At 47.4% G+C, this 26735-nt stretch overlaps 1 protein-coding gene across 2 annotated transcripts in view; it reads right to left on the bottom strand.

The window, feature by feature from the left end:
* Positions 1-26735, bottom strand: part of LOC119963724 — a 181302-nt gene that overhangs the window by 37086 nt on the left and 117481 nt on the right. The window contains exons 14-16 of one of the 2 annotated variants that reach the window (XM_038793033.1): positions 7900-8064; positions 6959-7057; positions 4329-4369 (exon numbers count right to left, since the gene is read on the bottom strand). In XM_038793033.1, the coding sequence (XP_038648961.1) occupies positions 4329-4369; positions 6959-7057; positions 7900-8064 (305 nt within the window). The remainder of the gene's footprint in view (positions 1-4328; positions 4370-6958; positions 7058-7899; positions 8065-26735) is intronic. The other variant, XR_005460140.1, reaches the window with a different exon arrangement.

Genomic DNA, 26735 nt, shown 5'->3' with positions numbered 1-26735 from the left:
GCCCTTTAGAGGACGTTACTGGTGAGATATTAATGGGGAATACAAATGGTGGAGGCGCTGAATCAATATTTTGCCCCTGACTTTATGGTAGAGGATACTAAAAGAATTCCAAGAACTGCAGTTAATGCAGAATAATTTAGTGCACTAAACATCACGAAGGAGAAGGTATTGAATAAACTAATGGGACTAAAGGCAGATAAGTCTCTGGGACCTGATGGCCTGCACCCTAGGGTATTAAAGGCAGCAGATAGTGGATGCATTGGTTATGATATTTCAAAATTCATTGAATTCTGGAAAGGTCCCGGTGAATTGGAAATACGCTAATGTGAAGCCCCTATTCAAAAAGGGAGAGTTGCACAAAAAATAGGAAATTAGAGACCGGATGGCTTAACCTCTGTGGTGGGGAAATTGCCAGAATCAACCATTAAGGAGGAGATGATTGAACATTTGGAAAGACAAAGCTCAATCCACATTGTCAGCATGTTTTTATGAAGGGTAAGTCATGCTTGACAAACTTGGGACGTAACCAGCAAGATGGACAATGGAGAATCTGTGGATATGGTATATCACAACTTCCAGAAGGCATTTGACAAGATGCCGCATAAAATATTGATCCAGAAGGTGAGATTACAGGGGTTTAGGGGTAGAATACTAGATTGGATTGAGGATTGGCTGACTGACAGAAAGCAGAGGGTCGGGTTAAATGGGTCCTTCTCTGGTTGGTGAACTGTAACCAGCAGGGTGCCACGGGGTTCAGTCTCTGGATTTCAACAGTTTACAATCTATATAACCGATCTGCAAGTAGGGATAGAGTGTAACATATCAAAATTTGTGGATGATACTAAAATAGGTGTGAAAGCAGGAAGGGAACAGGAGATACAGATTTTACAGACCTATAGTTAGGCTAGGAGATTGGGCCAAAATTTGGCAGAGGAGTTTAATGTGGATAAGTGTGAGTTTATCCATTTTTGCTGAAAAAATAGTCAGGCAAATTATTATCTAAATGGAAAGCAGAATCAAATGCATCTGGGCAGAGGGATCTGGGTGTCTTTGTTCGTGAATCGCAGAAAGTCTGCCTGCAGGTACTAAATGTAATAAGAAAGGCAAATAGAATGTTGCTGTTTATTGCAAAAGGACTGGAGTATACAATCAGTGAAGTGTAGTTATAATTGTATAGGGTGTTGGTGAGACCATCTGGAGTATTGTGTCCAGTTTTGGTCTCCTTATTTGAGGAAGTATGCGGTGGCAGTTCAGAGGAGGTTCATCAGATTGATTCCGGGGGTGATGGGGTTGACTTATGAGGAGAGGTTAAACAGTTTGGGCTTATACTTGCTGAAATCTAGAAGCATGAAGGGGGATCTGGCCGAGATATATAAAACACTAAAAGGGATTGATAAAATAAACCTAGACCAAATGTTTCCCCTGTGGGACAATCTAGAATAAGAGGTCACATATACAGGTTGAGAGGCGGTAGATTTAAACCTGAGATGAGGAGGCACTACTTCTCGCAGAGGATGGTGAATTTGTGGAACTTGCTGCCCCATAGTGTGGTGGAGTCTGAATCATTAAATGGTTTCAAGTGGGAGATTCCGTGTCGGCATCCGGGGGGGTATCACTCTCAGGCTTTAGCTGTCCTTCATGTCTGTGAGCTCCTAGGTTTAAAGGGGTCCTGTGGCTGGTATGGTGAAGCACTTGACGTATCCTCCTTGACATGCTGCTGCACGCGGTCAGGAGCAGCGCCTGAAGAGGAGGAGACAGGGCCCATTGATCTTCCGGGAGCAGGGCATCAGATGGCAGCGCCTCGGGGGAGACACTGCCAGCCATGAATGTTCCGACATAGAACTTCCTCACTCCAGGTGTCAGAGGTCCAGAGCTGGAGAAGGTTTTGCCCTCCGGGGGACAGTTGACCGCCTGTGCCAGGTGATGCAAGAGTTAGCACCACATGTGCTGGGAAGTCACCAAGTGCCTGTGGCTCTGAAAGTTACTGCTGCTCTGAACTTTTAAGCCTGCAGATCATTTCAGGACTGCACGGGTGGTCTGTGTGGCATTTCCCAGTCAGCAGCACAATTGCATGAGGTAGGTCACAGATGCACGGTTTGCAAGAATGCTAAATTTCAAACAATCACAGCAATTTATGCTACAGTATAAAAGGATACAATTGGTTGGCAAGTCTCCAATGAGGAGTCCCTTGCTTACTGCTGGTTGAATACAGGCAGCAGGCTAAGGCCCTTAAGTGAGCACTAATTGCCCAGTTAAGGGCCTCAATTGGTCTCCAGGTAGGAAGGCTGCTCACAAGTCTCCCTGATCCAGACTTAATTAGAGGGATGGAAGGGAGGCCCGCACCTTCCAGCCTAATCAAATAACATCCCCCTACCTTTAAACTAAACTCTGGGGTGGGGCATTAAACTCTGGGGTATTAGTCCCTGGTCATCATTAGCATGACTGACCTGAATAGTGAAGGATCCGGCTTTGTTGTGGTCTTTACTCAGACTTGGTGTTAGCTTTCCACCTGCAGATTCTCTGACTAATCAGGGAGAGCAGACAGGCTGATGCACTGGCTCTGTCAAATGATGGACCTTGGTACAGGTTGCAATGATTCACTGCACTCAAATGCCTGGAACTGTGGCAGGCAGAGGATTGAAGAGGAAGCCTGGGAAGGCTGTACTCCTGGTCTTCTACTCTTACCGAGAGGTACTGCTGCAGGATCTGAAGGACTGCAGTGAGGTGACCCTGCCTAAGGTCAGGAGGAAGAGGTCAGTCCCTCCAGTATATTAGGTATGGATGCAAGTGGCCAAGGAAGTCAGTAACAGAACTGTGAACCCTCCAACAAGGAGATACTGCACCCAAGGGCCTCCTGGGGATGAGAGAAGGTGTGTGGCATTATAATTTCAGGTGCTAAGTCCTATATTCTGACTTCTCCAGCATTCTTCTGCTCAACGCTCCTCAACTCACCTCACACTCTACCCTTTCATCTCTCTGCAGGCACCTAAGAACCCAATTTGACCAGCCATCACCCATACTCACCCTACCTTTTGTACCCATATCTCACAGTTACCTTTTACAAATGTTGTCCTTTTCTCATCAACACAATTTGTAACATTCATAATTCTTAGAGTCATAGAGTTATAGATGTTTAACAGCATGGAAACAGGCCATTCAGCTCATCTTGTCCATACCACCCAGTTTCTATCACTAAGCTAATTTTCTTTGTAGGAGAAGAAAGCCCACAACCTTGGCAAGAGGCACGCACTTTGTGTGAACTGGTCACCCTTCAGTGACAGTTGGGCTCTCCACAATATGAGAAAACTGTCAGGTAGACCAGGTGCAGGAGTCCTTCCTGTTCCGGCCCACTTTAGGTATCAGAGATATCCTGACAACAATAGCTGCCTCGTGAGAAAGGATCTACCTGCCCTTGACTGCCTGTTAGTCCAGATTCCCACATATTAATTCAAAACACCTCTAAACCTCCTAACATTCAGCCTAAATTACTATGCCCCTTGGCTGTGTTCCCGTCACCCAATGCCTTTCTATCCAGACTATCTAGACACTTCCTAATTTTTTATACATCAAGTAAGTCTTCTTTCAGCCTCCTTTGTTTCAATCATGCCTCATCATTAAAATTCTCTAGTCCCGGCTGCATCCTAGTAAATCTCCTCTGTCCCTCCCTAATGTAATCACGTCTTTTCTGACATGATAATGATGTGGCATGGTGCAGTGATCTAAACTTGATTCAGTACTCAAGCAATGAACCGCCGAGGGTGGAATTCTCTCAATTTTGGCAGCGGATGAAAAAAAGTGTGGAAGCTGTCGGCCCCAACAGCAGCTTCCTCTGCCGTATTGTTAGGGAGCCACTACATCTCGCTGAAGGGGCAGGCTCTGAATGAGCTTGCCCTACCAGCAACTTCGGTTTTAAAAGAGGTTTTAAAAGATCGGGGGTCCTTTTTTAAAGGGCACCCCTATACAAAGAATTAAAAATAGAACTGGGGACTTAACCACTTTCAAAGATATGAAGCTTCTTAATATTTTCCCTCTCACTCTTGTTAATTTTGTCTAATATATCGCACTAGTCCGCCCTGTTTGTAATATCTGTGTTATCCTTCCTTTTTGGGTGAATAGAACCATACCAACACCTTCTGCCTCCATTCTCACCCTTTTGGTCATTAATAGGCCCTATTCTTTCTTTAGTGATCCTCATGCTCTTTATATTTTGATAAATAGTCTTTGGATTTTCCATGTTTTTAGTTACCAACGTTGAAGTTTCAGAGATAAAGCAAATTGTTTATATTTGGCATCAAGTACGAAATATGGCCCAATTATTATAGTCTGACCTTATTTTTTTCTTTTTGTTGCTCAACTTCTTCATAATTACCTGCAGATTGGCACATACAAAAATACATTATGAGGGTCAGATTTTTAAAAAATCCATGCAAGAAATATTGCAACAATAAAATGCATCATCCCTCTTCATCACCCGGAAGAAAAAACTGACGGGTCTTGGTTGATATAGACAGAGGCCTGATTGCACTCGTTGTAAAGGATGGTGGACAGAATCTTGTTAAGGTGTCGGGGTTCTTGCCTGCCAGCTGGAGAACTGGTGAGAGACCCATGCTGCCTGTTTTGGGGAACCCCTTCCTCCCCACAAACCATAAAGCCAATTCGGCAGGTCATTGATGGACATCCCCTTAGAATCAAGACTCCACTGTGAGCTGAGAGCCAATCAAGGGCCAGCAGCTCTTGCGTTAGGTATTGCCGCGGAGGAGGCTATGGCTGCTACTGAAAGAACACCCCCGGAAGTCTCAGGATCATGGAGGATCCAGGTCACAGGTAGCTAATATGGAGGTGGGGAGGGGTTATTAGAAGCAATGTCAGGGTTTGTCTCTTAGTTGGCGTGTCTTTCCCCCCACCCACTCCCGTCCTGATCAGGCACCAAATGCATTGATTGAGGAAATACCCCACACCCATCACAGAAGTGACAAGCAGTCAACACTGTTTTACCTGTCCTTACATGGCACCAGACCTATTTGATCATTTATTTGTTACTTAAGGGCCTCACTTGGTGGATGGGTTCAACAATTGGCTTTCCTGCTAAGCATTTAATTCTGGTGGTAGCAGAAAGTCGAGAGGGTTCATGTGTACCACCACCCATCTTAATGACCTCCCTACCTCCAACTCCACCACCAATGTATATATTTTAAAATATATATATTTTATATATATATTTATATATGTGTGAAATGTACCCTATAAATGTATGTGTTTCCCTTCCACCGGGGAGCAGTTGTGGGGATCAGCTGTCAGAATTCTACATGCACAACCAAAGTGTCCACCATTCACTCCCTACAAAGATTAATGTCCACTGCCAGGGCAAACTCAGCCTTGATGTGCAAAAAACAGGGAGATGAGAATTGGCATGAAGTCCGTAAACAAAACCAGTTAAGCTTTTCAAATGACACATGCTCAACCAGTGCATCAATGCCACTATATGGAATGCGCCCTTTAATTCACTCACAGGGATTCATCTCCCTGAATTAAAAAGACACTGGAATGGATTTTAATTACTGGAAGGCCCATCAGAAGAGTCTGCCAACTAGCCAGCTGATTAAGTTGAGGTTGACATAGTTAAAGGAACAGTTTATTCCTCATGTGGCTCAAGTTTCCTCGAGTCTAATTTCTGATAAACCTCAGTCAACTGTCCAGCACAATGAAACCTTCCAGTTCACAACATATACTCCAGAGGACCTGACAACAGCTGGGCAGCAGGGTAGCATGGTGGTTAGCATAAATGCTTCACAGCTCCAGGGTCCCAGGTTCGATTCTCGGCTGGGTCACTGTCTGTGTGGAGTCTGCACGTCCTCCCCCTGTGTGCGTGGGTTTCCTCCGGGTGCTCCGGTTTCCTCCCACAGTCCAAAGATGTGCGGGTTAGGTGGATTGGCCATGCTAAATTGCCCGTAGTGTCCTAATAAATGTAAGGTTAAAGGTATAGGGTGGATACGTGGGTTTGAGTAGGGTGATCATGATCGGCACAACATTGAGGGCCGAACGGCCTGTTCTGTGCTGTACTGTTCTATGTTCTATGTTCTATGAGAGTCTGGCCCACACCTTGGGGGCGATTCTCTGAACCGCACGCGGACCGCAACCGCGCCACGATGCCCCGACGCCGGCACGCGATTCTCCGAGGTGCGGAGAATTGGTGCCATTTGCGGCGGTGCAGTTGGCGCGGCGCCGGCCGCGGGCCGCTGGAATCGACAGTGCCAGTGATTCTCCGGCCCTTTTGGGCCGAGCGGCCGCGCGGATACGACAGAGTCCCGCCTGCACTGTCGGTGGGAACTCTGCGCAAACGGTCAGGGGGCGGCCTGTGGGGGAGGGGGGCTCTGCCCCGGGAGGGGGGGCCTCCGATGGGGTCTGGCCCACGATCAGGGTCCACGGATCGGCAGGCCGGCCTCTGCCGCCCCGGGCCTACTTTCCTGTGCGGCCGGCCCCTGAATACCGACGCCATGTTGAGTCGGGGCCGGCACTCTAAAGAAGTCCCCCGCGCATGCGTGGGTTAGCGCAGCGTCCATTTGCTGCCGGGAAGGGAGGCTGGAGCGGCGGCGTTCACGACGGCACGAACACCTGGGCTCCATTTGGGAGAATCGCACCCTTGTACTTTGGTTTCCAGGCAGTAGTCTGAGAACACGAACGAACAGATTCAAAAACAGCTTCTTCCCACTGCTACCAGACTCCTAAACGATCCTCTTATGGACTGATCTGATTAATTCTACACTCCTGTACGCTTCACCCGATGCCGGTGTCTATGTATTTACATTGTGTACCTTGTGTTGCCCTATTACGTATTTTCTTTTCAGGTACTAAATGAAATGTTTGAGCTGCTTGCAGTAAAATACTTTTCACTGTTCCTCGCTACACATGACAATAAACAAATCCAAAAAATGTGGTTGATTGTTAGATTACGCCTTACCGAAGGGTTTAATGTCATCTTGCATCTCATTGTAGTCCTCTTCAGGGGTGATAAGTCTCTCGTGGCTAAGTTCAGCAGATCTGGATGAAGGTGACCTATCTGTAGAACCATGGAGGAAATTATTGCACTTATTCCTTTGAGCTAATTGTATATTTTAAAATGAGAAGGACTGCTGTAGTTACCTCAGCGACACATCAGCGTTCATGCAGTTTAACTGCAGCAAGCAAATAAGGACCTTAACTTGACATCATCTGATTTTTACAAACCAATTCTAACAACCAAATTAATAAAAGTATTGTGAACAATGCTCGCACAATCCCTGTGTAATGCAATTATCAAATTAAGAAAATCTATATTCACAGTTATTGATTGTTATGATTCTGTGTGTGTTGTGGATTTACGTGATTGCCAGGTGTATTCTCACAGCAGTTAAGATCTTTTTTCTTGTTTCGTGGATTCGCTCTTGAGATGTGGCCCATATTTTATTGTGCTACATTTCTTCTTTTATACTTTTTTGAGGTAATAGATTTCAAATTCAACTTATAGAAATTTAGAAACTCTGGCCATGTTTCCACTTTTGTTGAAAACTTTTTTACTCCCTCTCAGCAATCCACAGAAATCTTTAACTATACTTCCTTATTCCCAATGTTACACTGTTTTCTTGACTAAAATAGCAAAGCCTTCATAAGGCCACTTCTGCGTAAAATATACAATGAGCACTCACAAAATCTAAAGCATAGTCCGCATGTGTATTAGATCGATGGTTTGTTCACCAGTCAGACCATGGGTTTCATCCCCTTCTTTCCTGAAGAACATCAAGCACCTAAAGCTGTTCCCAATTTTCCCAAACCACTGCATTTCAAGAAATACGACTATCACTCACGGCAGTTATATAGGTATCTCCATAGCAAATTCCTTTCCCATTGTTTTTACCTCCTCACCTGTGCAATCTGGCTCACCCAGTACTATCTCCTTATGTTCACTAACTGCATTCTCTGGGATGTGTGTAGCTGCACTGTTCTTTGTTAACGTTGGTGTGAGGGACACAGAACGCTGCATGTCTTCTGTTGAACTGCTGGCAATGTTGGAAAGTTGCTCGTTCAGGCCTTCAAGATATAAAAAAAAATGAATTGGAATGTTGGTTCCAAAAGAAATCTTCAAATGCAATTTGAATTCACAGCAATGTGAATAATAATGATTTTGTGCGAATAAGCGAGAAGGGGAATAAGACATAAAAGCAGGGGATAGTGTGGGCTTGAAGAAACCCGATGGCTTCACTTCTCCCTGATCCTTCATGCTCTTGCTTCCCTTAATGTCCAGTATGGCAAACATCAGCTTACTCTGCAACCTATACTGTACGATTACGTAACTGTGTGTCTTGCAGTGAAATTATATCACAATCATCTGATTTATAATAGCCTTTGGGAAAGTGAGATTCATGCCTTTCTGAAGTATGGACATGGATGAGATGAAAGATTGTGTGAGGATGTGGCATGTCATGATGATAATGGTGCTTGGGACATTTCTGTAAGGTATGATTTTGTCAGTATGTCTGTCAGGCTGTTGCTTGAATAGTCTGTGAGACAGCTGCCCCAACTTTGACATAAGCCCCCAGATGTTATTAAGGAGGATTTTGCAGGGTCGATGGGGCTGGGTTTGTCGTATCGGTGCCTAGGATGATGCCGGATGATCGGTTTTATTCCTTTTTTGTGTTTTTGTAGCGGTTGAATACAATTGAGTGGCTTGCTGGGCAATTTCAGAGGGTCTGGAGGTCTGGTGTCACGTGCAGGCCAGTCCAGAGCAAGTAAGAATGACAGATTTCTTCCCTAAAGGACATTAATGAACCAGATGGGTTTTTACGACAATCGACAATGGTTTCATGGTCATCATTAGACTTCTAATTCCAGATATTTTATGAGTTTAAATTCCACCATCTGCTGTGGTGGGATTCAAACCCGGGTCTCTAGATCATTACCCTGGGTTCCTGGATTACAAGTTCAGCGGCAATACCACAACGCCACCGCCTCCCTCGTGATCACTTATGTTTTGCTTGACTACTTACGTTTGTATTTAAGCTACTAGATGTTCCACCTTGTCGCATTGGGTGATCACTCAAATGCAAGGCACATGCCTCAGAAAGAGTGGAAATTTTTTCTTGAACTGAACGAATGAAGTGACGTAATGTTAACTCAGCTTGAACTAAATGAGCACTGTGATCGCTGCACGAGGCTCCGCAGCCCTATGGAAAATCTACAATGTAGTTGATAAAACTGACAATGAAGAGCTCACTGTGATCAACAGTGCAATCTGGAAACATTAACATCAGATATTGATTAATGACAGCAGCAGAATTCACACAAATAAAAACACTCTCACTTTCAACAGCGAGGCAACTGTATGTACGTGGCAAAATAGATATCCATCCATTTAGCAGCCAAAGCAAAAAATAAATAAAACAGCAGGAATGGTCTATGTGAGACATAGAAAAATGTGTCAATAGCAAATGATGGCGCACACTGTGGGTATAAGCCAGCACATAATAATCAGTACATAGCATGAAAACAGGAAAAACAGCAGCAAACATTTAATAAAACCACAGTAAAACTGGCAGGCTATTACATGACAGTAATCGTAAGACTACAAAACATCCAAGGGGCATCTTAGCAGCAACAAACAAGTTCATGCTTACTCTATACTTATACCCAGCTTTCCAAGAACTTAACTTTGTCACATATGTAGGCATCATGTCAATGCAGGGAATAAGACTAGAAGTGTTGAGAGGCTGTAATCAGACTTGCTTACAACTTTCTTTGATTTTACAAAGCAATTATCGTAAGACGTAATGAATCTAAATTAGCATTCCATGTTTTTATTAGTTATCCTCAAAATATATGATGAAATATACTGTACACCATGCTTATAAGCACACAAATTAGGAGGAGTAAGCCCTCGAGCCTGGTCCAATATTTAATAATTTCATGGCTGATTTGATCAGAGTGTGACCTCAGCTCCACATTTCAACTACCCCCAATAACCTTTGACTCATGTTTAGTCAAGAATCAGTCTACCTCAAAAATATTAACTGATCCTGGACTGATCGCTCCCTGGGAAAGAGTTTCAAACATTCATGACTTACTGAGAGAGAAAAACATCCTCTCATCTCAGTCTTCAATGGGAGACCCCTTACTAGTAAACTAGTTCTAGATTCTCCCACAACAGATCCACAAGGGATTTCGGCATCCTCTCTGACATGTTCGCTCAGGATATGTTTCATATGTTCATTAAGGTCACTTTTCAATCTTCTATACTCCAATAGATTCAGGCCCAGCCTGTCCAACCTTTCATCATAAGATAACCCTCCATCCCTGGTATCAGCTGCATGAACCTTGTCTGAACAACTTACAAAGCTTTAATATCCCTTCTTAACTAAGAAGAAACTGTACATAGTACTCTAGATGTGACCTCACAATTGCTATGTACAACTGATGCAAAAGATCTCAACTTCTATATTCCAATCCCCTTGCAATAAATTACAACAATCCATTTGCCTCCTGTATACTAATCTCGTGATTCATGTACCAGGCCAACCAAATATATCTGTGTCTCAGGGTTCTACAATCTCTCTCCATTTAAGTAACATGCTGCTTTTCTATTCTCCTTGCCAAAGTGAACATGTTCACATTTCCCCATCTTACATAGCATCTGCCAATTTTTTGCCCACTCACTCTATGCTCCTTTGCAGACTCCTTGGGCTGGATTCTCCAAAAATGGGGTTATGTCCCCAAGCCAGCGTAAAAGCCCTGTGTTTCACCCTTGACTTACGTTAAGAAAGTCCTGAGCAATTCTCCCATCTTGGAGGGGCTGGCAGAGCCCCTGAGTGCTCCTCGCAGCTCTGGCTGTGGATATGGGGCCCTGCACTTCCGGTCGGGAGTCCGCGCATGCGCACGGCGGCGGCCTTCAGCGGCCGCCCCATGCACGATGGCGGACTCAGTCCACGGACCGTCATCCAAAATGTAGCCCCCCACCCAAAGGTCGCACACGCCTGCAGGTCCGTTCGTCCGATCTCTCCCCTGGCCATCCATGAGTCGCCCCCCCCAGTGTTTGAGCCCCCACCCGGGGCTGCCACGGACTGAGTCCGCAGCCACCACCCGAGGTTCCCAACGACCGATACGTGTATTGGAACCATCAGGAATTCGGTCAGTTTTGCGAGAGAATCGCAGAGGAGGGGCTCGGGTCACTGGGCCCCCTAGCCGCGCTGCGTAGATCGTGCACGAGCGATTCCCGAGCAATTCTCCGGGGACTGGAGAATTGCTTCAGCGGCGCCGGTCCCGATTTCCTCGTAAACGGCCATTCTCCGCCCCCACGCCAAAATCGCGTTCAGCACGGGGCTGCAGAGAATCCAGCCCTTGATGACATCTGCACAACCTACTTTCTTCCCTATCTTTGTGCCATCAGTAAGTTTAGCAACCATACCTTCATCCAAGTCATTGATATAAATTGTAATTAGTTGAGGCTCCAGCACTGATCCCTGTGACACTCCATTCATCACAACTTGCCAACCCAAAATTTATGCCTACTCTGTTTCCTGTTCATTAATCAATTCTCTACCCATGCTCATATGTTACCCCTTACACCATGAGCTCTTATTTTGTATACTAACCTTTGATGTGGCACCTTGTCAAATGCCTCATGCAAATTTGAGTATAGCACATTCACGTTGCTTGTTACTTCCTCAGAAGAACTCCAAAAATTAGTAAAATATGATTTCTCTTTCACAAAACCATGTTGACTTTGCCTGATTGAATTGAGAATTTCCCAATGCCCTGCTATTACCTCCTGAATAATAGATGCCAGAAAATCTCCTATGACAGATGTTAAACTAATTTCCTGCTTTCTGTCTCCCTTCTTTCTTGAATAGAAGAGTCACATTTATTATATTTTGATCTGATGGTACCTTTCCAGAATCTAGGGAACATTGGGAAAAAAACAATATATACACCAAGGCTGAAGTCCATCCATCTCTGGGGACCTGTCAGCTTTTAGTTCTAATAATTGTCTCTGTACCCTTTCCCTGGTAGTTGTAATGTTTTGATTTCCTCCCTTCCTTTCACCTCCAAATTCACAATTATTTCCGGGATGTTATTTCTATCCTCCACAGTGAGGACAAATGCAAAATATCTGTTCAATCCCTCCACCACGTCCTTACTTTCCATTATTAATTCCCCTGACTCTCTCTCTACAGGACCAACACTCACCTTACTTACTCTTTTCATTTTAAACACCTTTAGAAACTCTTACTATCTGTTTCTATATTTCTAGCTAGCTTTCTCTTGTAATTTCTCCCTCCTTGTTAATCTCTTTTGCTGATCTTTATATTCCATCCAATCTTTTGACCTGCGACTCAGCTTTGTAGAATTTTCTGTTTTTCTGTCAATTTGATGTGTAGAGGGATTCTCCGCTTACGGAATCCTCCGCTCCGCCGGCAGTGTACCCACGCCCAAGTGTTTCCCAATGGTGTAGGGTGGCCACAATGGGAAACCCCATTGCCTGGCTGCAGGAATAGAGGATCCTGCTGCCAGCAGGGGTGCGCCTCGCCCGGAAAAGGGGCTGGCGGGAAGGAGATTCCACTTATTATCTTTAACTTCTTTAGTTTGCCACAGATAGTGTCTCCTTCCCTTCGACTATTTCTCTCTGGAATGCATCTTTTCTGATTATTATGAAATATCTCTTTAAATGTCTACCACTGCATTCTATACTGATTTATCCCTTAACCTAACTTGCCAGTTCAGTTTAGCCAGCTCTGTCTTCATGCCCTCATAACTGCCCTTATTTAAGTTCAAAACACTAGTCTTAGATTTATCACTTTTCACTCTCTCTCTTGTACCAATGTGAAGTGGGATAACTGAAATTGTTCATATTTGTTGATATTAAAACATACATTAATATCTTCAGAATAGACAAATGGAATCATGACAACTCTTTTAAGCACGTTGGGAAATCTCGCCCATACAGTAAACATGATGGGATATGTAGCTAGTCCGGTGGGAAACTAGCTAAGAATACACGATGTAAAATTCAATGACCTTCGCAGGCGGAGGTAACCGATGTTAGGGCAGTAATAGAATATACAGGGAGGTGCTGATAGACCTGAAACACTAACAAATTCCAGGGTGAAAGTTGAGATAAAAGGAACATCTGCACAGGATTATTTACCAGTTCATTGATTAGAAGATGTGCTGTATATCTTAAAATAATTGAAGGTTGTACCAAACAATGTAGTGCAATATGATAAACTTGTGCTGCAGATATTGGCCAGGATTCTCCAAAATTGCAGCAAAGTGTCGACGCCGGCTTAAACACCGGAGTGTTTCATGCCGGCTTCAACAGGTTTCTTGGCCCAGCGATTCTGCAACCCACATGGGGCCAGCTCGCCGACGGAGTGCTTCACGCAGCTCCGGCTGCTGATACTGGCCCCAGCACTTCAGGCCGCGGGCCGCGCATGCATGCAGCGGCCGACAACGAGTCATGTATGCACGCGGCTGCCGTTTTCGCGGCGGCCCCCACGCAACATGGTGGAGTCCTACCGCGGCCCGGCGCAGAAGAAGTTTGCCTCCCCGCCCTCGGAATGCGCATGCCTGCCGATCGGTTGCCCCGATCACAGGCCTGGCCATCCGTGGTGGCCCCCCCCCCCCGGAGTCTGATCCCACCACGCTCCCACCAGGAAGGGCCTCGCAGCCACGACGCCGAGCTCCTGGCGGGTGAAACCATATGGCACCACGCCAGCGGGACTCGGTGGAACTCGCTGGGAACTCGGCCGTTCGACCGCAGAGAATCGCCACACGGGCAACTCTCACGGCACCCCGACCGGTGCCGTGTCAACCCCACGCACGCAACTGCCGCTGATTCTCTGGTGCCGAGAATCGCGTTCACCGTCGGACCGATCACGGGCTTCTCCACCCCGTGCCGATTGCGATTTTGGCTTGGAAGCCCGGAGAATCCCGCAGATTGTATCAGAGAGAGATCCTGAAAATCAACTAGGATATATCTCTCCCAGCATATGTTTGAATTAAAATCTTTATTTACTTGAAGCTCACAGATTCTGAATGGTTGGCCTATTGTTTTTACCTCAACAAATGCCATCTTTAATTACCCACAGATATGTTCCAAGTTTCTTGTTCTTCCTAAATGTCATGTGCCCTTGAATATTCAGGTCCCAGTCTTTGTCATCATCCAGCCTTGGACTGAATTCCCTGCTGCCCGCCACAGGTAGCGGAGTTCCCAATGTGGCGGAGAATCCAGTGCTGAAAAAAACAAGATGGGGACCCGTTCTGATGTTCTGGTCCCCCGCTGGCAGCAGCATCAATATTATTGACAGGCCGAGCTGCATATTCTCCAAGCCCACATGATTCTCCAGTCCTCTGTACCGGGAGTCATGTGGGCAAGAATTGGTGCCAGTATTTACAAACGTGGCCCTGATGGCGTTCACCTCACAATAGGCCAAGGTGGTAACACTTTTCGGGAGTTGCCCCCAAAGTCCACCCAACCCCACATTGCAAATAGTATTTCTCCACCCCACCAGAACGACCCCTCAGAAAGCACTTAACCATTTTTGATGTGGTCCATGAATAGTCAATCATAGATAGATGTTTGTAAACATTGTGGTTAGTTTCACAGTTGGGTACTTGAAAGTTACTGAAGCATGGAAGGTAGATGAATTAAACAATGCAGACAGCTGGGTGTGTGGTGGAATCTGTCAATCACAGCCTAGTTAAAGCAATTTCACATAGATATGAATGAAAGGCTTGCAGATCATAGATTGTGAGGGGTTTAATTTCCAGCTGACTTATTTTTCTCTTTCCAGGAATCTGCAGGTGCTGCTTCCTCTGCTCTGAGCAGAATGTGTATTGCACAGGTGAGTGTTTAAAACAGTAATTTGTTTTCCACTATCTCTGTTTGGACTGCTCTCTAGCTTTGTAGTGGGTTTCCAGGCAGGGGTCTCTCTTATGTGGGGTCTCTGGTGGGTGTCTCTGTAATTGGGGTGTCTCTGTAATTGTGGGGTCTCTTTTTAATGGGGGGGCCGTCTTAAGCGGATGGTCTCCAGTGGTGGTCTCTGTACTCTGTAGTTGGGGGTCTCCCTCATGGGGGAGTTTGGTGTAGGCGGGGTTGGGTTACCTTGTACTGTCTGGGGGGGTGGGGGGAGGTGGCCCAGAAAGTCGCGGGGGGGGGGGGGGTGGAATTGTGTGGGGGTGGATGATTTCACTGTCGGGCTGCTTGGCATTCTGATAGTGGGATTCAAGAGGGAGTCCTTCGCAATCCCCACCATGCAAAATGTGCGCGCCAAGGGATTGTGCATTGCTTCCAGATTTGCGCACCCAGTGTGACCGCAAATCAGATGCAATCCATCTCCAACCGGAGAACGTTGGGCTGGATTCTCCGTTTTATAGACTAAGTTCTGACACTGGGACTGAATGGCGGGTGTTCCACGATCCGGATGGCTGTGCCAGTCCTGGGCAATTGAGGACATGCTAATGGGCCAGCACTCAGGCCATGTGGAGGTAGTAGATCAACATCCTGGGGGTTGCCATTGATCAAAAGCTGAACTGGACTAGTCACATTAACACTGTGGCCACATTGGCAGGTCAAAGACTAGGAATCCTATGGTGGGTAATTCACCTCCTGACCCTCCAAAGCCTACATCTACAAGGCACAAGTCAGGAGTGTGATGGAATATTCTCCACTTGCCTGGATGAGTGCAGCTCCAAAACACTCAAGAAGCTTGACTCAAGTCCGGTAGTAGTAGTGACATTGAAAATCTGGAGGCAGTTGTGCCAGCACTTTAGGCTGGGGGCGGGGTCAAGGAAATGCCGATTCGGGGAAATCACAGATTTGAGTCAGGGAAGTGGGATAGGAGTTTTCGGAGATGAGAGGAGAAGAGAGCCAATGCATTAAAGGATTTGTTTCTAGGGGGCTGGTTTGCAGGATTGAAGGAGCTGGGGGCAAAATATGGGTTGAGACAGGAGGAAATGTTTTGGTGTATGCAGGTCCGAGATTTCGCTAAGAAGGAGATACAGAGCTTTCTGGTGGCACCGGCCTCCACACGGTTGGAGGAGGTGCTTACGGCAGGGGGAATGGAGAAGGGCTGGTGTCGGCGATTTTTGGGGCGATTCTGGGAGAAGGGACCACACTTCTGGAAGGGATTAAGGCAAAGTGGGAGGAAGTTTGGGAGAGAGCATGGAGGAGGGATTGTGGTGTGAGTGCTCCAGAGGGTAAACGCCTCAACTTGTGTGTGAAGTTGGAGCTGATACAGCTGAAGGTGTATTATCGGGTGCACCTCACAAAGGCAAGGAGGAGCCGACTGTTTGAGGGGGTAGAGGATGTTTGTGAATGTTGCGGGGGGAGGGTGGAGGTGGAGGGCCCACAAACCACGTTCATATGCTTTGGTCCTGTCCAAAGCTGGAGGGGTATTGGAGGGAGATGTGAGGCTCGAGTCAGGTCCTCTGGAGGCCATATTCGGGGTACCGGATTGGCCGGGGTTGGAAGCAGGTGCGGAGGCAGATGTTTTAGCCTTCGCCTTGCTGATTGCCTGAAGGCGGATCCTGTTGAGGTGGAGGTCAGTTTCTCCACCCTATGTCCTGGTGTAGCAGGGGATCTGTTGGAGTTTTAACACTCGAAAGGTGAAGTTTGAGTTGAGGGTAGGATGGAGGGGTTCTACAATTCATGGGCTTTGTTTATTATGCACTTTCAAGAAATGGGGGGATGGGGGGGTTGGACTGTGTAGGTTGTTGGTGACTATGTATGGCTGGATTCCTGAATCCTTTTCTTTGATGTTTGTAGTTAAAATGTTGAGAGTTGTTTGGGGGTTAGTGGGAGGGAGGAATTGTTGGCGAGGGGATTGACATTGTATTTGTTACCATTGATGTTTGATGGCGGGTGTAAATTTGGATGAAAATGTGAAAAAGAAGAATAAAAATATTTATTTATTTATTTTTTAATAATTTTTATTGAGAAATTTTGATTTTATACAACAATAACGCACCTTAGTAAAATACCGAAAATAACAATAATATTAACAATCATATACATTCGCCCCATCCCCATGAACAACCCAGCATTTTAACAACAACGCAAATTAACACACTATAAAGTTGCAGAATAAAAACTACAATAATGCACCCCCCCCCCCCCCCCCCCCCCCCCCCTCCCCCCGGGTTGCTGCTGCTATTGACCCGTTACCTATCTCTGAGCCAGGAAGTCCAGAAAAGGCTGCCACCGTTATAGAACCCTTGTGTTGATCCTCTCAGGGCAAATTTGACCTTTTCCAATTTTATAAATCCCGCCATGTCACTGATCCAGGTCTCCACGCTTGGGGGCCTCGCATCCTTCCACTGTAGCAGAATCCTTCGACGGGCTACTAGGGACGCAAAAGCCAGGACCCCGGCCTCTTTCGCCTCCTGCACTCCCGGCTCCACCCCAACCCCAAAAATCGCGAGTCCCCACCCTAGTTTGACCCTGGATCCAACCACCCTCGACACCGTCCCCGCCACCCCCTTCCAGAATTCTTCCAGTGCTGGGCATGCCCAGAACATATGGGCGTGGTTCGCAGGACTCCCCGAACATCTGGTGCACCTGTCCTCACCCCCAAAGAACCTACTCATCCTAGTCCCGGACATGTGGGCCCGGTGCAGCACCTTAAATTGGATGAGACTAAGCCTCGCACATGAGGAGGAAGAGTTGACTCTCTCCAAGGCCTCCGCCCAAGTCCCGTCCTCTATCTGCTCCCCGAGTTCCTCCTCCCATTTAGCCTTCAGCTCCTCCACTGACGACTCCTCCACCTCCTGCATTACCTTATAGATGTCAGACACCTTCCCCTCTCCTACCCACACCCCCGAAAGCACTCTGTCCATCGTCCCCTGCGAGGGCAGCAAAGGGAATCCCTCTACCTGTCGCCTAGCAAACGCCTTTACCTGCAGGTATCTGAACATGTTCCCCTGGGGAAGGCCAAATTTATCTTCCAGTTCCCCAGGCCCGCAAACCTCCCGCCAATAAACAGGTCCCTCAATTTGCTGATGCCCGCCCTTTGCCATCCCCTGAATCCCCCATCCGTGTTCCCCGGGATGAACCGATGGTTGCCACCCAGTGGAGCCTCCATCGAGCCCCCTGTTTCCCCCCCGATGCCGTCTCCACTGTCCCCAGATTCTTAGGGTCGCCGCCACCACCGGGCTCGTGGTATACCTCTTGGGGGAGAGCGGCAACGGTGCCGTTACCATGGCACCCAGGCTCGTACCTCTACATGACGCCATCTCCATTCTTTTCCACGCCGCCCCTCCCCCCTCCATCACCCATTTACGCACCATTGACACATTGGCTGCCCAATAGTACCCCAGAAGGTTGGGCAGCGCCAGCCCGCCTCTATCCCTTCCTCGCTCCAGGAACACCCTCCTCACTCTCGGAGTCCCATGTGCCCACACAAAGCTCAGAATACTGCCGGTCACTCTCCTAAAGAAGGCCCTGGGGATAAATATGGGCAGGCACTGAAAAAGGAACAAGAACCTCGGAAGCACTGTCATTTTGACGGACTGCACCCTCCCCGCCAACGACAATGGCAGCATGTCCCACCTCCTGAATTCCTCCTCCATCTGATCTACCAGTCTGGTAAAGTTATGCTTGTGGAGAGTCCCCCAGTCCCTGGCCACTTGCACCCCCAGGTACCTAAAACTCTCCCCTGCCCTCCTAAGCGGGAGCCTACCAATTCCTTCCTCCTGGTCTCCAGGGTGCACCACAAACACCTCGCTCTTGCCTAAGTTTAATTTATAACCTGAGAAGGTCCCAAACTTGGCTAGTAACTCCATCACTCCCGGCATCCCTCCCACCGGGTCCGCCACATACAGTAACAGGTCGTCGGCATACAACGACACCCTATGTTCCTCTCCACCTCGCACCAAGCCTCTCCACCTCTCTGAATCTCTCAATGCCATCGCCAGCGGCTCGATTGCCAGTGCAAACAACAAGGGGGACAAGGGGCAACCCTGCCTGGTCCCTCGGTAAAGCCGGAAGTACTCCGACCTCCTCCTATTCGTGGCCACGCACGCCATCGGGGCCTCATATAGCAGCCTTACCCATCTAATGAACCCTTCACCAAATCCAAACCTCCCCAACACCTCCCATAGGTACCCCCACTCCACTCTATCGAAGGCCTTCTCCGCATCCAGCGCCACCACTATCTCTGCCTCCCCCTCAATCGCCGGCATCATAATGACATTCAGCAATCTCCGCACATTCGTGTTCAGCTGCCTTCCCTTCACAAAACCTGTCTGGTCCTCATGCACAACCCCTGGCACACAGTCCCTCTATCCTGGTGGCCAGGATTTTTGCCAGCACCTTAGCATCCACGTTGAGGAGAGATATGGGCCTGTATGAACCACACTGCTGGGGGTCCTTGACCTTCTTTAAAATTAACGAGATCAGTGCCCGTGACATCGTCGGGGGCAAAATCCCCCCTTCCCACGCTTCGTTGAGTGTCCGCACCAGCAAGGGGCCCACTAGGTCCACAAACTTTTTATAAAATTCCACCGGAACCCATCCGGCCCCGGTGCCTTCCCTGACTGCATCTGCCCGATCCCCTTAACTAGCTCCTCCAGCTCAATCGGCGCACCCAGCCCCGCCACCTTCTCCTCCTGCACCTTCGGGAAAGAAAGCCCGTCGAGGAACCTCTTCATTCCCCCCCTCTCCCCCGTTGGCTCCGACCGGTACAGTTCCCCGTAAAAGTCCTTGAAGACCTCATTCACCTCTACCCCCTTCCGCACCACATTCCCACTCTTGTCTCTCACTCCAGCAATCTCCTTAGCCGCATCCCACTTACGGAGCTGATGAGCCAGCATCCTACTCGCCTTTTCACCATGTTCTTACACTGCCCCTTGTGCCTTCCTCCGCTGTGCCTCCGCCTTTCTAGTGGTCAGCAAATCAAATTTAGCCTGCAGGCTGCGCCTCTCCCCCAACAGTCCCTCCTCTGGTGCCTCTGCATACCTCCTGTCCACCTCCAGCATCTTTCCCACCAGTCTATCCCTCTCACTCCTCTCGCTCCTCTCCCTGTGTGCCCGGATGGATATCAGCTCCCCACGAATTACTGCCTTCAGGGCTTCCCAGACCATCCCCACCTGAACCTCCCCCGTATCATTCACCTCTAGGTACCCCTCAATACTTGCCCGGACCCTCCTACACACCTCCTCCTCCGCCAACAACCCCACATCCAACCGCCACAACGGATGTTGGTCTCGCACCTCTCCCATCTCCAACTCTATCCAATGCGGAGCGTGGTCGGAGATTGCAATGGCCGAATACTCGGCCTCCTCCACTCTCGGAATCAGTCCCCTACTCACCACGAAGAAATCTATCCGAGAGTAGACCCTATGTACGTGGGAGAAGAAAGAGTACTCGCGTGCCCTCGGCCTTACAAACCTCCATGGATCCACCCCACCCATCTGGTCCATAACCCTCTCAGTACCTTGGCCGCCGCCGGCCTCCTACCCGTCCTAGAGCTGGACCGATCCAGTGAAGGATCCAACACCGTATTAAAGTCCCCCCCTATGATCAGACCTCCCGCCTCCAGATCCGGGATCCGTCCCAACATACGCCTCATAAAGCCCGCATCGTCCCAATTTGGGGCATACACACTAGCCAGTACCACCTTCTCTCCTTGTAGCCTGCCCCTAACCATCACATACCTACCCCCCTTATCCGCCACTGTAGAAGTGGATTTCATTTGGAACTTCGCTGATAGGGTTAATATAACAGTTCTGAAAAGCTCTGTGAAAGAGATGTCAACAGGTCAAGGGATGGAATAAAGGGAGTGTGTTCTGACCGGCATCTGTGAAAGCAAAGATGTCAGAAGGTTATGGGATGGAATATAGGGAGTGTGGCTTTGGTACTATTTAATGTTCTGACCCGCATCTGTGAAAGCAGAGAGGTCAAAAAGTCAAAGAATGGAATGAATGGGAAACGTTACTTTATTGCAGAGATAACGTAATTAAGCTCGTTTGACCAGTTGGAACAAATAAACATTGAAATGTAAAAGGAAGGGCCTTGGAATGAGATAAGCCAGATGGCCATGGGATACAAAAACCTTTGTATTAATATTGATAGTGACTTGTGCTAATGATTATGTCAAAAATAACCTCCCGACCTCGAAGAATAATTCCATATATGTACATGTTCTGGATCCTTGCCAAATCATAGGTGTATCTAGGAATTTAAGGGGACCACCCCTAAGCTGTAAGATGTATAAAAATACCGTCCTTATTCTGGGATTTTGGCACTTCTCGAAGGTAGTTACCCGACTGCTTAGAGATTTGTCCCGGCCGTAAATAAACGAATATTCGTTACTGACGTGTTCGAGTGTTTTACTTCTGGACTGACGATCAGATACGTGAAAGCGCAATTCACATTTGGTGGCCCGTACGGGGATCTCCAGAGGGGTCTGCGCAACTAACCGGCGTAATTGACTGAGCTCGTTCAAAGTAGAGGACGAATTTGGCCCCCAACGTGAGTAAAAATTTCTTTTCCACCTTGGTATTCGCCTACTACTAGTTTGATCGTTGCTCAGCCTTGCCGTTGGTTTGTCGAGAAGCCTCTGCGAGATCCAGGTCAGTCCAGCGAACCCGTTTTAAAGAGGGTAAGTGAGTGAACCCTGTGGTTATCGTCTCTAGGGGCAGCCTGGGACTGCCGCCGTGATTCCAGGCAGCGTTCGCTGGAGTTACGGGCGGGGTTGCCAGGACTGCTAGAGGCAGCCTGAGGAGCCGCCGTGATTCCAGGCAGCGTTCGCTGGAGTTACGGGCGGGGTTCTCAGGATTGCTAGGGGGCGGTTAACGGGCTGTGGGCTCCGGACGGGACTGCCGCCGTGATTCCAGGCAGCGTTCTCTGGAAGTTACGGGCGGGGTTCTCGGAGCTTATCCCCCGGTACAACCCATACTTTCACCGAAGAATTTTACCTACTTACCCCTTAATGGCATTTGTGTTCGGGGTCCTGCGTTATTAAGGAAGTAAAGTAAGCTAATAACCACTTAAAATCTGGTCTTCTTGAGTTGAATTAGCTGTTTAAACTCGGCTGCTTTCCTTGTCTTTCTCCAGCAGGCTGCGTCTCTCTCTCTCTCTCTCTCTCTCTCTCTCTCTCCTGTTGCTGTTGCAGAGTGCTGCTGCTTCTGCTCCCTGGGTTTATATTCTCTTTCGAAGAGTTATTAAGTTTTAACGACTGTATTGTATATGGGCTTGTTTCACTTTGATAGTTTAAAAGTATCTTTGATGTAAACATCTTACTACAACTAATTATTCATTTCAGGCATATCGTCTCCTCTCAGATTTGATTTAAAAAATGCTTTTGTTTCAATAGTTAACTTTTATTTCTGTGGTTTCAAATCGTTTAATTTTCCAATTGTCCCCAGTTCATAACTTTGCCTTTGATTTTGACTTAAATGATGTTTCTCGTAGCCAGGTCATCTCCAATTTTCTTTTAATTAACTTGATGTTCGTAGAATTTTACCCCTTAAATTGACACTAAATTCGACTGAGCATCTTCCATTCTTTCCAGCTGTTTACTAAGAGAGTTTATTTCAATTAAGGTGTGAAACTTTGCTCTTAGCTGTATGCTAAAATTTAACTTGGTTGTGACTTGAAAGACTTGCCTGTTTTAAACATTCGTCCCTTAATGCAATTGAAACTCTCATCCATGCTTTTTCAGATGCTTTCTGAGATAGTTACATTCCATGAAGGTGTGAGCCATTGTTTCTGCTGAAACCTGCTTGTGCGCAAGAATCTGCATTTTGTAACCCTGCTCTTTGCAGCTGCTATTAACCTTTTGTGGGATCTTTCCCTGTACCCTCTTAAATCAGATATTGCCAGACTTTCATGTTTCAAATGACACATTTTTCTGTATTATCAAGAACCCACCGCAAAGAAATTAATTGCCTTGTGGAGGGAATACTGTCAGTTAATGAAAGATGCATCTATACTGGCTAGCTGGCAGGCAAATGCCTCAAAATTGGGTATTGGCCTCACCAAAGGGGGAATTGTTAAAACAGTAGAGGTCTTAAAAAGGGAATGTAAAGAATATAAGAAACGTAAGAATGCTAATCCTACCCCGGCGCCGGTCAGCAATGCGAAGCAAGGTTGGGAGGAGGGGGACGATGGGGATGAGGAACCTCTGTTCAATTGCGGGGGACGTCAGAAGCCCCCACAGCCTCCACAGCCCCCACAGCCTCCACAGCCCCCACAGCCCCCACAGCCTCCTCCGCCACCGCCCCTGGAATGTGATCAGTATTATGAGTAACTCAGTATGTTCAGAACTACATTGGTCTCAGAATAAACAGATAAAGAATTTGTGCTGGGCAGTTTCGAAACTGCTGCGTTGAAATTGACACTGCATGGCTCCGCAGGGTCCTAGTGCCCGCTGATCACAAACAGTCACTAGCAGAACCGCCTCAAGGAGGCACTCCTCCAGGCCCCTGCCCTTGGTCGACCCTTATATGATCGCCCTTTTCAGCTCTATTGCACAGTCCTTGCCGACTGCGCCACAGCTGTCCTGACCCAACGCCACGGCGACCGCTGTCGCCCGGTTGCATACTACTCCTCTAAACTCGATCCGGTAGCCCTTGGCTATCCTATCTGTACCCAAATTCTTGCAGCTATCTACAACAGCCTGCAATCGGCTGCTAATATTACCCTCCAACAAGATATCACTGTCTATAGTTCCCATTCTGTTACGGCCTTTTTGGGACAGCTACTGACTCAGCATCTCACGATGGCTCGTCAGAACAAATATGAGATTGCTCTCCTTAATAACCCAAAGGTCCAGTTTGCCCACTGCACCACTATCAACCCTGCTAACTTTTTGACGCATCCTCCCACAGACATGCTCGACCCAACTCATGACTGTCTGCAACTGTTGCAGGAAGTCTCCTCGGTTCGAGACGACCTCTCCGATATACCCCTCCCAAGTGCAGATTGTTCCTTTTTCACCGATGGAAGTTCTTCCGTCGGCGAAAGGGGGGATAGACAATCTGGCTATGCAATCATCGATCAAGACGGTGATGGAAAAACAGAGGATTTCTAACCTCCGCTGGTACACCCATCTCACACCAGCAGTTAGTAACCCAGTTATTGCAGGCCCTTATGCTCCCAGACAAGATAGCGGTGATAAAATGCGCAGCGCATACAAAAGGCACAGGACTGGTGGAAACGGGCAACAGGAGAGCGGACGAGAAGGCAAAAGAAATTTCTAAATCTGGCAAACTAATGGTGCCTAGAATGATGAGGCAGACTAAAACCCCCTCGGGAAAGTCCCCCTCTGAAAAACCTATGCCAACCATTGCTGACATAATCCAAATGCAGGAGGACGCTCCTGCAACTGCTGTAAATATGTGGAAAAACTTAGGATGTATATATGATATCGAAAATAAGCTGTGGGTCACCCCGGTAGGACAAACATGTATGACCGATGCATTAGCAGCCTGGGTGACCGAATGTGTACACTTTGCAACTCACTGTGGAGCTCGTGCCACAGGGGACATATTGTTAAAAAGCTGGTGGCACCCACGACTGCAAGAAATGGCCCAACAAATTAGCAGTCGGTGCCTAATCTGTCAACAGCACAACCCCGGTAAGGCCGTCCCCTGTGATCCTGGCACAACCCCCTTACCTGAGGGTCCATTTGAGACCCTACAAATGGATTACATTGAGTTGGAAAGATGTCAATGCTATAAATATGTGTTAGTCATTGTGGACACTTTTAGCAAATGGATCGAGGCCTACCCGACTACGGATAACAAGGCCTCGACAGTAGTTAAGGTGTTAATGCGAGAAATTGTTCCGCGATTTGGAATTCCAGCCCGGCTGAGCTCTGACAATGGTCCCCACTTCATAGGTCAAATCAATAAGGAATTCTGTGCTCTGCTAGGAATAAGGCAACAGTTTCATTGTGCCTACAGACCACAAGCCGCTGGAGTGGTGGAAAGGGCTAATCAGACTCTAAAGACTAAACTCGCTAAACTACAAGCAGACACTGGGGCCACTTGGCTCAAACTCCTGCCTTTAGCACTCTTCCAGCTACGTGCCACCCCCGCAGGAAAAACTCGCCTAAGCCCAGCGGAAATACTATATGGCAGACCCTTTCGAATGCCTTGGGACAGCAGTGTTCCACGGAATGTTCAATTCCATTACATGACTACCGAGATGGCTAATTATAGAACATAGAACATAGAACACTACAGCGCAGTACGGGCCCTTCGGCCCTCGATGTTGTGCCGACCTGTGAAACCATCTGAAGCCTATCTGACCTACACTATTCCATTTTCATCCATATGTCTATCCAGTGACCACTTAAATGCCCTTAAAGTTGGCGAGTCTACTACTGTTGCAGGCAGGGCGTTCCACACCCCTACTACTCTCTGAGTAAAGAAACTGCCTCTGACATCTGTCCTATATCTCTCACCCCTCAATTTAAAGCTATGTCCCCTCGTGTTGGTCATCACCATCCGAGGAAAAAAGACTCTCACTGTCCACCCTATCTAACCCTCTGACTATCTTATATGTCTCTATTAAGTCACCTCTCAGCCTTCTCCTCTCTAACGAAAACAACCTCAATTCCCTGAGCCTTTCCTCGTAAGACCTTCCCTCCATACCAGGCAACATCCTAGTAAATCTCCTCTGAACCCTTTCCAAAGCTTCCACATCCTTCCTATAATGTGGTGACCAGAACTGCACGCAGTACTCCAGGTGTGGCCGCACCAGAGTTATGTACAGCTGCAGCATGACCCTGTGGTTCCGAAACTCAATCCCCCTGCTTATAAAGGCTAGCACACCATATGCCTTCTTAACAGCCCTATTAACCTGGGTGGCAACTTTCAAGGATTTATGTACCTGGATGCCGAGATCTCTCTGTTCATCTACACTACCAAGAATCTTGCCATTAGCCCAGTACTCTGCATTCCTGTTACTCCTTCCAAAGTGAACCACCTCACACTTTTCCGCATTAAACTCCATCTGCCACCTCTCAGCCCAGCTCTGCAGCTTATCTATGTCCCTCTGTATCCTATAACATCCTTCAGCACTATCCACAACTCCACCGACCTTCGTGTCATCTGCAAATTTACTAACCCATCCTTCTACACCCTCTTCCAGGTCATTTATAAAAATGACAAACAGCAGTGGCCCCAAAACAGATCCTTGCGGTACACCACTAGTAACTGAACTCCAGGATGAGCATTTGCCATCAACCACCACCCTCTGTCTTCTTTCAGCTAGCCAATTACTGATCCAAACCGCTAAATCACCTTCAATTCCATACTTCCTTATTTTCTGCAATAGCCTACCGTGGGGAACCTTATCAAACGCCTTACTGAAATCCATATACACCACATCAACAGCTTTACCCTGATCCACCTGTTTGGTCACCTTCTCAAAAAACTCAATAAGGTTTGTGAGACATGACCTACCCTTCACAAAACCGTGTTGAGTATCGCTAATCAACTTGTTCTTTTCAAGATGATTATAAACCCTATCTCTTATAACCTTTTCCAACATTTTACCCACAACCGAAGTAAGGCTCACAGGTCTATAATTACCAGGGTTGTCTCTACTCCCCTTCTTGAACAGGGGACAACATTTGCTATCCTCCAGTCTTCCGGCACTATTCCTGTCGACAAAGACGACATAAATATCAAGGACAAAGGCTCTGCAATCTCCTCCCTGGCTTCCCAGAGAATCCTAGGATAAATCCCATCTGGCCCAG

The sequence above is a fragment of the Scyliorhinus canicula genome, chromosome 3 (genome assembly GCF_902713615.1).
Source record: "Scyliorhinus canicula chromosome 3, sScyCan1.1, whole genome shotgun sequence".
NCBI classification, from domain to species: domain Eukaryota; kingdom Metazoa; phylum Chordata; class Chondrichthyes; order Carcharhiniformes; family Scyliorhinidae; genus Scyliorhinus; species Scyliorhinus canicula.
The sequence above is the reverse complement of the archived record's forward strand: the minus strand, read 5'-3'. Positions and strand labels throughout refer to the sequence as shown.